Source organism: Cheilinus undulatus, linkage group 6, assembly GCF_018320785.1.
Source record: "Cheilinus undulatus linkage group 6, ASM1832078v1, whole genome shotgun sequence".
Classification (NCBI taxonomy): domain Eukaryota; kingdom Metazoa; phylum Chordata; class Actinopteri; order Labriformes; family Labridae; genus Cheilinus; species Cheilinus undulatus.
Genome location: NC_054870.1, coordinates 5,074,503 through 5,085,541, shown reverse-complemented (window position 1 = coordinate 5,085,541; position 11,039 = coordinate 5,074,503). Strand labels below are relative to the sequence as shown.

At 38.6% G+C, this 11,039-nt stretch overlaps 1 protein-coding gene across 1 annotated transcript; it reads left to right on the top strand.

Annotated features, from left to right (window-relative positions):
- The first annotated feature begins 387 nt into the window (after window positions 1-387).
- On the top strand, window positions 388-9,616 carry LOC121510616 (E3 ubiquitin-protein ligase TRIM21-like). Its single transcript, XM_041788746.1, has 2 exons — window positions 388-465; window positions 5,937-9,616. Exon 2 carries the CDS (start codon window positions 5,946-5,948, stop codon window positions 7,584-7,586), a length of 1,641 nt encoding a protein of 546 aa, XP_041644680.1. The 5' UTR covers window positions 388-465; window positions 5,937-5,945; the 3' UTR covers window positions 7,587-9,616.
- The last annotated feature ends 1,423 nt before the right edge of the window (window positions 9,617-11,039 follow it).

Here is an 11,039-nt window from a genome sequence, read left to right as displayed (position 1 = left end):
TCAGTTCTTGAGCTTTATGGTGATTTCTATTACAAACGTGTTTTATAGAGCATCAAACCTCTCAAGAACCTTAAAACTGAATAAAAATCAAATGATTTTTTCCCCCAAAAGTAAGAGGCCTAAGCAATAAATAAATAAACTACAGGTAACCTAATGAGTTTAACTGTGAGAGTGTTTGTGGGCTTGATAACAGACTATAAGAGGAGTCTACAGTAAAATCAATGTTGTTTTTACTATCTTATTTGTAATTGTATGTTCTTTTAGTCGTTTCAGACTAAATTCAACAAAAGTAAACTCCTCTAGTTCAGGGTGAGGTCAGTGTATTTCCTCATTGATCAACAGTGAGAGGAGGAGCAGCTCTGAGATTTCTTTTCTGCTGAAATGAAAGTGAAAGTAAGTCAGAGTCACAGCTGAGCTGCGGGACAGGAGACTCTGTTTCTCTCTGAAGACAAACTCAGGGCACTGGTGAGTTCACCGACCAACAAACAGAAAACAAACTATTCAGACTAAAGGTTTAAATCTGACCCCTAAACAGAGCTGGAGAAGAGAGACTGAACCCAGGCTAGTAAGAATCAGACTGAATGCACAGCTAGGCTAATCTTTAGCTTCTACTTCCTGAAACTAACACACAAGTTTTTAACATGAAACCAGTGGCTATATTTAGTCACCATGAAGGAAACAGCACACAGATGGGCTTTAGTACTCTAACTAGCCTAGCATAGATAGTCTGGAGAAATAAGTGGACAGTAGGGGAGACCAGGGCTGGCTGTTACACCATTCACACTGCTGTGTATTACTCATGGTCAATACATCTGAAAGTGATCATTGTAAAATTAGATGGAAGTACATAGTGTTGCATTCATATGTGCATATTTACACCTTTAAATAGCGATTAGCCTTCAAAAACACTGTGATTTTCCCCAAAGTTTATTCAAAAGTTTCAAAAAAAGGCAGCACATCTCGAAATCCAAGTTATGGAGGAAAAAAAAAAAACGTTTTTACTACTTTCCATAAAGTTATTAGAAGGGTTGTTAAGGTTGAAAAAGGAATTTTATAAATGTGTGGGTTTTTTCATTCTTTTAAATCAAATCCATCTTTACTATAGTTATCAGTGCATATTGTCAGGGTTGGACTTTCCCTCTTTAAGGAACATTTTAATGGCTTTTGTGTTAGTAAAGTGACCCTTAAAAAGCAATTTTTCACACGAATAATTCACACATGATATTTATTTTTAACCTGTATGAACTAGGGATGCACCAAAATGAAAATTCTTGGCCGAAACCGAAAACCGAAAATGAGGAAACTAGGGCCGAAAACCGGAAACCAAAACACCGAAAGAAATTATTATGCCATTTATAAGTACCATTGCATTTATGGCTATGACTGTGTACTAACCTCACTAAAATCAATTGCAATTGCAAAAATTTATGTTAATGCTTCAAAGAATAAATCAATTACAAAATTATGTAAATATAAAATAAAATAAAATGTTTAACTTGAGCCCACTCATGTCTACATTAAATCAGTGGTTCTCAAACTTTTTTCAGTTGTGTACCCCTGTGAAGTATTTTTTTAGCCAAGTACCCCCTAAACAGCGCAAAGCTTTTTGGCCAGAAAGAAAGACATTAAAGAGTGCTGTGACAGCCGTCTGATGCATCAAACTTTGTAACTGATAGACACTTTCAAATTACAAATATTAGATTTTTTTCATACATTTTAAATGTTAAAAATGCTTGACTAAATCATGGCACATCTTCTCATCTCTAAATGTGGGGATTCAAATCAATGTAGCTGTTGAAAACAGTGACTGGAAAGGCTTTAAACCCAGAAGTGTGCAAAACTCTGCTCAGCTGCAGCGGTCTCTCTGGAACAATTTGGAAATAAAAACATAGAGCTAGAAAGAACTAAAAACCTGTAAATAATAAAAAAGTTATAAAAAAGACTTCTTTCTTCTCTCTTCTCAAACTGAAATCAGGAACTTAGTTATAGATCAGCATTTCTTCTCAAAAAATAAATCATGAATCTTTTTATGAATGGAGAGGTTGTGAATACAGTGATTGACAGGCATGTGCCAGTGTGGATCAAACCATTCTGCCATGGGGGAGACTCAGGGGGTTTTAGGGTGAATAAATTTAAGAGCCTACAAAATATTAACTCCAGTTTATAAACTTAAGGTCCTTACACTCTATATGCAAGTTTTTCATGCAAATTATTTACAGAAAATATTTAAATTTAGAACCTGTAGCGAGTCAAAGCAAGCTTCCACGTCTGCAACATCATTTCGCAGCGTGACATTGCTGCGGATATTTAAGTAGCGCATTTGCACTCATACGGACATGTCGGGCTGCCTGCTGCCTGTCTCCCTCTCTACCAGGCTAAAAAAAAAGAGGTAAAAACACAAGCAGGGATACAGACAGATATGAGGAGATATCAAACATCAGGTGGTGTTGGAGAGGAGGACATTTTTGTTCCTCTGTCTGCCTTAGAGGAATACTTCAACATTTTGGCAAATTCCTCCATTGCCATAATTCCTATAGTCTTAGTAATAGGCTCATTACCTTCAGTTGTCGGTGCAAGCTGTTTTTAGATCGCCGCTGCCGAATTCGGACCTGCTGTGTCAACTCAATGTAAGCAGACGGTATTCCGGCTTTCCCTCATCAAACTCATCAAATACACAATCCAACAACTCCAAAACGCTCTCATGGACAAGTTGTGACCTGCACATTCACTACGCTACGAAATAATAACGTATAATTATGTAACATTACGACGCATGAAGTAAATACTCGGAACTATTTCTTGAGTAAACCACTGGGCGGAGTGACACAGTGCAGCAGCCACGCCTGGAGTGTAGTTCTGGCTTTGCATTTAGCTTTAAAACATCTCCGTCTCGTAATGTTCCATGGGCCGGTATCATTTATTTATTTTTTATCTTTTGCTAAGCACCGGCCCGTAGAGCAGGGGCAGTGGCCCACTGGTTGTTTTCTTTATAATGACCGTTTACTGGCCCAGTCATGTGTCCTAAAGGTCCGCTCACACCCTCCCTCCCCTCTCTGCTCCAGCTTAAAAAGTGAAATTAAAGTGTCCGGGCAAAATGAAACCTAAGCGCCGAAACAATCAGTTGGATATGAAAATAAACATCAGATTAGAACAAAAAAGTGTCGGTCAAATGCACAGCAGTTGTAAAGACTCTGCAGTCTGTGCAACAGACAGTCTGATGCTGCATGCAGCTCAGGGCCAATTCCAGCTTTGTGGGGGCCTCATGCACGATGCTGTTTTGGGGCCCCTATTGACAAACTACAATGGAGAGATTCCTAATCCATTAAATGATCCATGAACAGTCTATTACACTTCACGAGCAAAGCAGGCTACAGTCACGATAACCTGTCATTGCATTATTTATGGTCTTAACTTATAATTCTTTCTGAGGACAAATCTAACAGTCATGTATAGCATATAAAATACACACTCAATAAATTAATCATAATTAATCCTAAAGTAATGTTTAGTGGCAAATATCTGAGAAAGCAATTGGACGATATGGACGATAACATAGCACAACACAACACAGCTTATCATTGCAGCTTATTTTATTCTTTTATCCTACATTTATTTTTAAGCACATAAGGGAAAAAGACATTTTAATTCTCCTTGGATGAAGCTGAACATTCAGCTGTGGGGCCCCCTAGTACCTTGGGAGGCCCTATGCATTTGCATAGTCCGCATATAGCAAGAAACGGCCCTGATGCAGCTACATGAGGAGGAGGAGGAGGAGGAGGAGGTTTGTGGCAGGTACATCATGAGCATGAGGAGAGTGAAGCAGTGGCTGAGTGAGCTCTGTAGAATATCATAACAAAGGCTTATAAAGATAATTAGACTCTGTGTCCACTGTATAAGGAAAACAAAAACAGTTTGAGATTCTGTGATCTGAAGATTGAAGAGATGGTTAAATCCTCTCACCACACCATGAAATGACTCCGTTAATAAAATTCAGACTTTATCCTATAAACCTCAGGAGTAAGGTTCTTTTAAATAACAGTTACACAAGCAGCTAATAACAGCAAGAAGTAAAAATTAGCAGGAGAGTACACTGAAAAAAAGAAATGTTTGATAAACTTTAAAAAATAACTTAAAGTGCAAACACAGTTAAATTGAGTTTTCTTAACTTTGTGTTTGTCTTTTAGTGACAGATTGATTTTATGAAAATGTAACTAATAATGGATACTTGAATTTCAAAACTAACTCATTACGTTACTCGTCACAACAAAAAAGTAATCTGAGTACTCTAACAGATTACTTTGTAATGCATTATCCCAGCACTACAGTGTAACAAAACACAAACCTTGGTCCAGATTAAGGTGTGAAAACATCTGTAGAAACTTACAGCTGAGGCAGTCAGGAGTGTTTTGTGTTGAATTGAATGATTGTTGTAGCAAATCTACATTTCTTCTCTACCAGCAGCTTTAAGTGTGATTCAATGTTGGTTACTAGTTTAGCTCAGCTGGTAGAGCAGGGGGCTGCACGGTGGTGCAGAGGTTAGTGCTGTTGCCTCACAGCAAGAAGGTTCCCGGTTCACTTTCTGGTCAGGGCCTTTCTGTGCGGAGAGTGCATGTTCTCCCCGTGCGTGCGTGGGTTCTCTCCAGTGTTAATTTGGACAGCTATTTTTAATTTTAATCTCAGTCTTAGTCTTTAGATGAAAGATCTTGAAGTTTTAGTCACATTTTAGTCATTTCTATCCTTTTAAGTTTTAGTCTAGTTTTAGTCCATAAAAAGTCCTCACATTTTAGTCTTTACTTTTAGTCCGAACATTTATTTTCTTGCCTAAATCTGGTTCCAAATCATGGTAGTGTGTTCTCTGCACCCTGTGAAACCTGGGGTCCCTGCTTTCTACAGCTGAGAGGTAGAATAGCAGATATATTGTTTTTTGACAGATTTACCCACAGTGAAGAAATATCACAGATGTTAAATGTCTGACAAAAATTAAATTTCATTTTAGTCTAGTTTTAGTCATCTTGATGAAAACTAAACTTACTTTTTGTCAGTTTTAGTCATCACAGATCTATTTTTGTTAGTCTTAGTCTAGTTTTAGTCATCGAACAAAAGACTGTCAACGAACATTTTTATTCATAATTTTAGTTGACAAAATTAACGGGATACTTCAACATTTTAGCAAATTCGCCCATTTCCATAATCCCTATTGTCTTAGGAGTAGGTTCATTACCTGTAGTTGTCTGTGCAAGATGTTTTTTAGAGCTGAGATGCAAGCTGCTCAGCTAACGCTACGCTAGAGTGATGAATGTGCAGGTCACAACTCGTCTATGAGAGCGTTTTGGAGTTGTTGGATTGTGTATTTGATGAGTTTGATGAGGGAGAGCCAGAAATACCATAAGACTCCATAGCGTTGGCAGAGCAGCTCCTCTCTCAGCACCGCCGATCTAAAAACAGCATGCACCAACAACTAAAGGTAACAAACCTACTCCTAAGACTATAGGGATTATGGAAATCGGCAAATATCCCTTTAACACTGGTTCTCTCCGGGTACTCCGACATGCTCATTAGGTTAGTTGGTGACTCTAATTTGGCTGTAGGTGTGAGTATAAGCACGTATGGTTGTCTGTCTGTATATGCCAGCCCTGTGATTGGCTGGCGACCAGTACATAGTGTACCCCGCCGCTCGCCCAATGACAGCCGAGATAGGCTTCAGCCCCTCCGTGACCCTTAATGGTAATAGATAAGCGGTATAGAAAATAGATGGACTGATGGATGGTAGAGCAGGTGCCTATAAACAGAGTCTGTAGCAGAGTTTCTTGGCTCCAGTCTTCAAGAATTATGGTCATTTAGAACAAGAGACAGAGACATTTACCCTGTAACATGCTAGAAAAGTCTATACTACTCGAAGAGATTTAACTTGTTTAATTTTCCTTTTTTGTCCTCAGGATGTAGAGATGTCCACTGCCAGCTGTCTGCTGACTGAAGACCAGTTCCTGTGCTCCATCTGTCTGGATGTCTTCACTGATCCAGTCACCACACCATGTGGACACAACTTCTGTCAAAACTGCATCACTAAACACTGGGATAGTAATGTCTCCTGTCAGTGTCCCAACTGTAAAGAGATTTTCTCCACCAGACCACACTTGAAGATCAACACCTTCATCTCTGAGATGGCTGCGCAGTTCAGACAGTCAGCTCAGCAGAAATCCAGCAGCAGCTCTGAGCAACCTGCTTCCAAACCAGGAGAAGTTCCCTGTGACGTCTGCACTGGAACCAAACTGAAGGCCTCCAAGTCCTGCATGGTGTGTCTGCTTTCTTACTGTGAGACTCACCTGGAGCCTCATCTGACCCTGTCACGTCTGAAGAAACATCAGCTGATCGACCCTGTGGAGAACCTGGATGGAAGGATGTGCGAGATTCACGACAAACTGCTGGAGCTGTTCTGTAAGAACGACCAGATGTGTGTCTGCATGCTGTGCACCGTTTTAGAACACAAGAGTCATGATGTTGTTTCTCTGAAAGTGGAATATGAAGAAAAGAAGGCTGAGCTGGGGAAGACGGAGACTGAAATTCAGCAGATGATCCAGCAGAGACGACTGAAGATGGAAGAGCTCAAACGCTCCGTGGAGCTCAGTGATAAGAACGCAGACAGAGAGATAGCAGAAGGTGTTCGAGTCTTCACCGCTCTGAAAGAATCTGTAGAGAGAAGCCAGGCTGAGCTCATCAACACCATCAAACAGAAGCAGAGAGAGACGCAGAAACAGGCTGAAGGCTTCATCAAGGGGCTGGAACAGGAAATCTCTGCGCTGGAGAAGAGAGGTGCTGAGGTGGAGCAGCTCTCACGCTCTGAAGACCACCTCCAACTCCTCCAGAACTTCACGTCTCTGAGCGCTGCTCCACCCACCAAGAACTGGTCTGAAGTCGGAGTCCATCCACCTTCATATGAGGGGACTGTGGTGAGAGCTGTGAAGCAGCTGGAGGAGACCATCAGTGAACAGATGAAGCAGCAGATCTGTGAGGTGGAGCTGAAGAGAGTCCAGCAGTATGAGGTGGATGTGACACTAGATCCTGATACAGCACATCCCAGTCTCATCCTGTCTGATGATGGAAAACAAGTTTACTGTGGTGATAAGAACAATGCCCCTGATACAGCAGCAAGATTTGATGAATGTCCCTGTATTTTAGCAAAGCAGAGTTTCTCTTCGGGTAGATTTTACTACGAGGTTCAGGTTAAAGGGAAGACTGACTGGGATATAGGAGTGGCCAGAGAGTCGATCAACAGGAAGGGAGACATTACACTAAGTCCTAAGAATGGTTACTGGACGATGTGGTTGAGGAATGAGAATGAGTATAAAGCTCTTGCTGGCCCATCAGTCCGTCTCTCTCTGAAGTCTGGTCTTGAGAAGGTGGGGGTGTTTGTGGATTATGAGGAGGGTCTGGTCTCCTTTTACGACGCTGATGCTGCAGCTCTGATCTACTCCTTTACTGGCTGCTCCTTCACTGAGAAACTCTACCCTTTCTTTAGCCCCTGCAACAACAGTGATGGTAAAAACACTGCTCCCCTGATCATCTCTCCTGTAAACCACACTGAGTAGACAAGTAGACTTTACTTTAAGTCCCTGTGAAGTGAAATCCAAAGTTCTTGTTTTAACAAACTAGATATGTTGGAATATGGTTGCTGTAAACATGTGAAAACTTGGAAATCTACATGTAACTGAATTCTGGATTTAGACTATTAGAAAGTTTTTCACCTCTTTTCCTGGCTGAGTTTAATTTGGGTGGGGCAAATATGTGGGCTGATTCATGATTTTAAAGCTTAATTTTATAAACTTAGAGATGTTTTATTTGACTTAAATTTGATTTAGGGTTTCATAACACAGTGACCTGTCATACAACAAACCTAAATTCAGATTCATTTTTGCTTTACAGGGTCTTTAAAGCCCAGGTTGCCCTGAAAAAAGGATGTTAAGCTCATTAAGACAATAAGATCAGGAGAGACAAAATGGTTCAAATATAGCTGAGGGCTCAGAGGGTTCATTTGTCCTTTTTCCTTTTTTTCCTTTGTCGAATTTTATATTCAGTTTTTATTTTTATTTTTTTCTTCTAATTTTTATTAAGAACAGAGCCATAACATTCCAGATCACAACTTTGCCACAAGAATTCCTGTTCCTTTTTTTTTTAAGAAAACAAAACAAACTGAGCCAAAAAGGATGTATACAACACAATAATAATAATAATAATAATAGATAAATAAATAATCAGATCCAAGTCCTCAGCCCATGGCACATTTTCACAAATAGCACACCAAATAAAGATGTAGAAAAATAAATGCATAAAAAAATTAATTAAATGTTTTTTTAAATAAATGTTTGGACATCAGACAACTATGTACACCTGAGTAGCTTAAAAAATAGAAGGGAGAGTGGCATAAATTCCATCGTTTCTGATCAGTTAAAGTAGGACTCAGTGTGTAGGTATATTTAGTCCAAGGTGTCCAACAACACAAACTTCTCTTGATCCAGTCTAAGCCTGAAAGTGAGTCTCCATCACGAAAATATCATGGATCACATCAAATCAATTCTCAACTGTGGGTGCGGCTGTTGACATCCATTTTCTTGTGAGAGCTTTTTTACTAGCTAACATTAAAACATTAAACAGATATTTACTTGAAAAACCCTCAATAGTCTCAGGACTCAGGCCCAGGTACAGAGTGACAAAATTATAAGGAATCTGCACTTTGAATGCTTTTTCCATAATACTTCTGATTTATTCCAGAGGTTCAGAAGCAAAAGGCCAATGCCAAAATACATGACAATGATTTGCCTTTTGTTCTCCACTGGACTTCCAACATGAGGTATTTTTATTTAAGAAGTTGTTCTGTGCAGGTGTTTAAAAGAATCGGGACATATTTTTCCATCCAAACTCTCCCCATGACAGAGCAGATGTGCTTTTCCTTTGCTGCTTATTTAGTCTTTTTCCATGTTTCTAACTCAAGCTCAAAATTTCCTTCCTTCTCCCATTTTTCTTTGATATGTATTCAGTTTTATTTCACTGTACAGCTCCTCAGTAAGATGTCACCTCTCAAAACAAAATTAACCCCTTAAAGCCTGAAAACACAAATTATAGCCAGAAAATTCTCATTTTTTGGAACTGAAATGTTTATTTCACCTTCTACTGAAATACCAAAAATTCAAACTTCCATAACATTTAACATATATATTTTGTGTATCTCATTTGATACATTAGGTGTTTTTGGTAACTGATAATTCACTTGAGTGCATTTTTATCATTTTTCAGATTGTATTCAGAATTTTTTTGGTATTTTATTGATCATATTGATTAGATAGAGGTATCATAAAAGTATGTATCAAATGTGATACGACAGGTTTTAAGGGGTTAACTTAAGTAATCAATATAATCAGAAGTAGAGTAAATTCTTACAACTGCATTATCTGTCATCATGACTTTCAAATGGGCTGAAAATATACCCAGCAGAATTTTAATGTATCTTAACTAAATTATCATTTCTATTCTGTTGTCATTGTAAATATGGTGTGTGTTTTACATAAGAATTAATGACTGAATATCAGTCTGTGAATAAGGGAAAAATACTTGGATTTTCTTTCAAAATAAAAATAACATGATTTTATTTTGTTATGCAGTTTTTGTGTGGCTTTACTTTTTGTGTGTTTTGTAGTCACTATTTTCCTTTAAGAAGACAAAACTTAGGATAGCTGGTCAAATCAGAACCAGTCTCTGTGTTAGTACAAATGTTCTTTAGAGGGATGGGTACCTTTCACGTTTGAATCAATGCTGTGCTGATATGCACCTGCGAATCAATGTCGGTACATAACAGTACCAATTTACAGTACTTTTTTTTTTGTTTATGAAAAAAATCTTAAAACCCCTGAATTTAAGATATTTATTTCTTAACATCAGAACACTATCAAATATCAAATATGTCAAAAACACATCCAACAGTGTTTGTAATGTAACATACAAAGTGTTTTTACAAATTACTCCATCATCTGCCAGCCAGCCTCACACCTGCAGCTCACAAATCGTTCTGTCCTGCCAGTTTGTCGCTTTAATTTTTTTGTTTCAGCCCTTTTGACAGTATTTATCACTAGTTCATCTAAGGTCAAATAAAACACCCACATTTGGCCAAGTTTTGATTTGATCCATGTGTTACACTTGTTGATGATGATGCACATCGCAAAAATCATCATCAAATATGAGTGTGGGAGAGCACTGGCAGGAATCGACTGAAGAAATTTGTTAAAACGAGGGCATTAGAAGCTTCACTTTGAACACAAGACAGCACACCTCATTGAATTAACTCACTGAAGAGACGCGCCATCAGCAGAATTCCTCTGCGCTCTTTCACACACGTTCCTCCATCCAGCTTGCATCTGACAGTAATAATATACAAGTTTTCATTTGAATTTGGCAGTTAAAGTCTGTCTCCTTTGTGTGGACTTAGATTTATTGATATGACTTATTGCACTGAGTCTTTACAGTTGACAGTTCTCACCGTAATAAAGGATTTCGGGAGGATTTTTTTTTAAGTAAGCCTTAAAAGAGTAGCAACTGGTCACTGAAGAGCCACATGTAGCTTGAGTATGGGTCGAGTATCACTGTTCTGTGCCTTTTATTTCACAGAGCTACAAAAAAATCCCACTGTAAGTGTGTCTTTTATGTGCCCTACACGCTTGCCCCAAAAAGGGTAATGGCACCATCTAGTGGTTAGTGGTAAATATTGCAAGTCTAAGGTTCCAATTCAAAATTGCATTACAGATAATGGTGTAACAGTGATACATGATATTGCAAATTTGCAAACAAAATCAGCAATTATAATGGATTTAAGTGGGCAACTTTTGTCTCCCTGGGATACATGAATATTGTTCCAATACACAATACCAAACAGGTCAATCCAATGATTTTGGCTTGAAAAATTAAAAATTAGCAAAAATGCACATCTTCATGCAGTTTCACGGCGATCGTATCAACAGAACACAAATCGGTTCTACAATTCCAAAACAGGATGC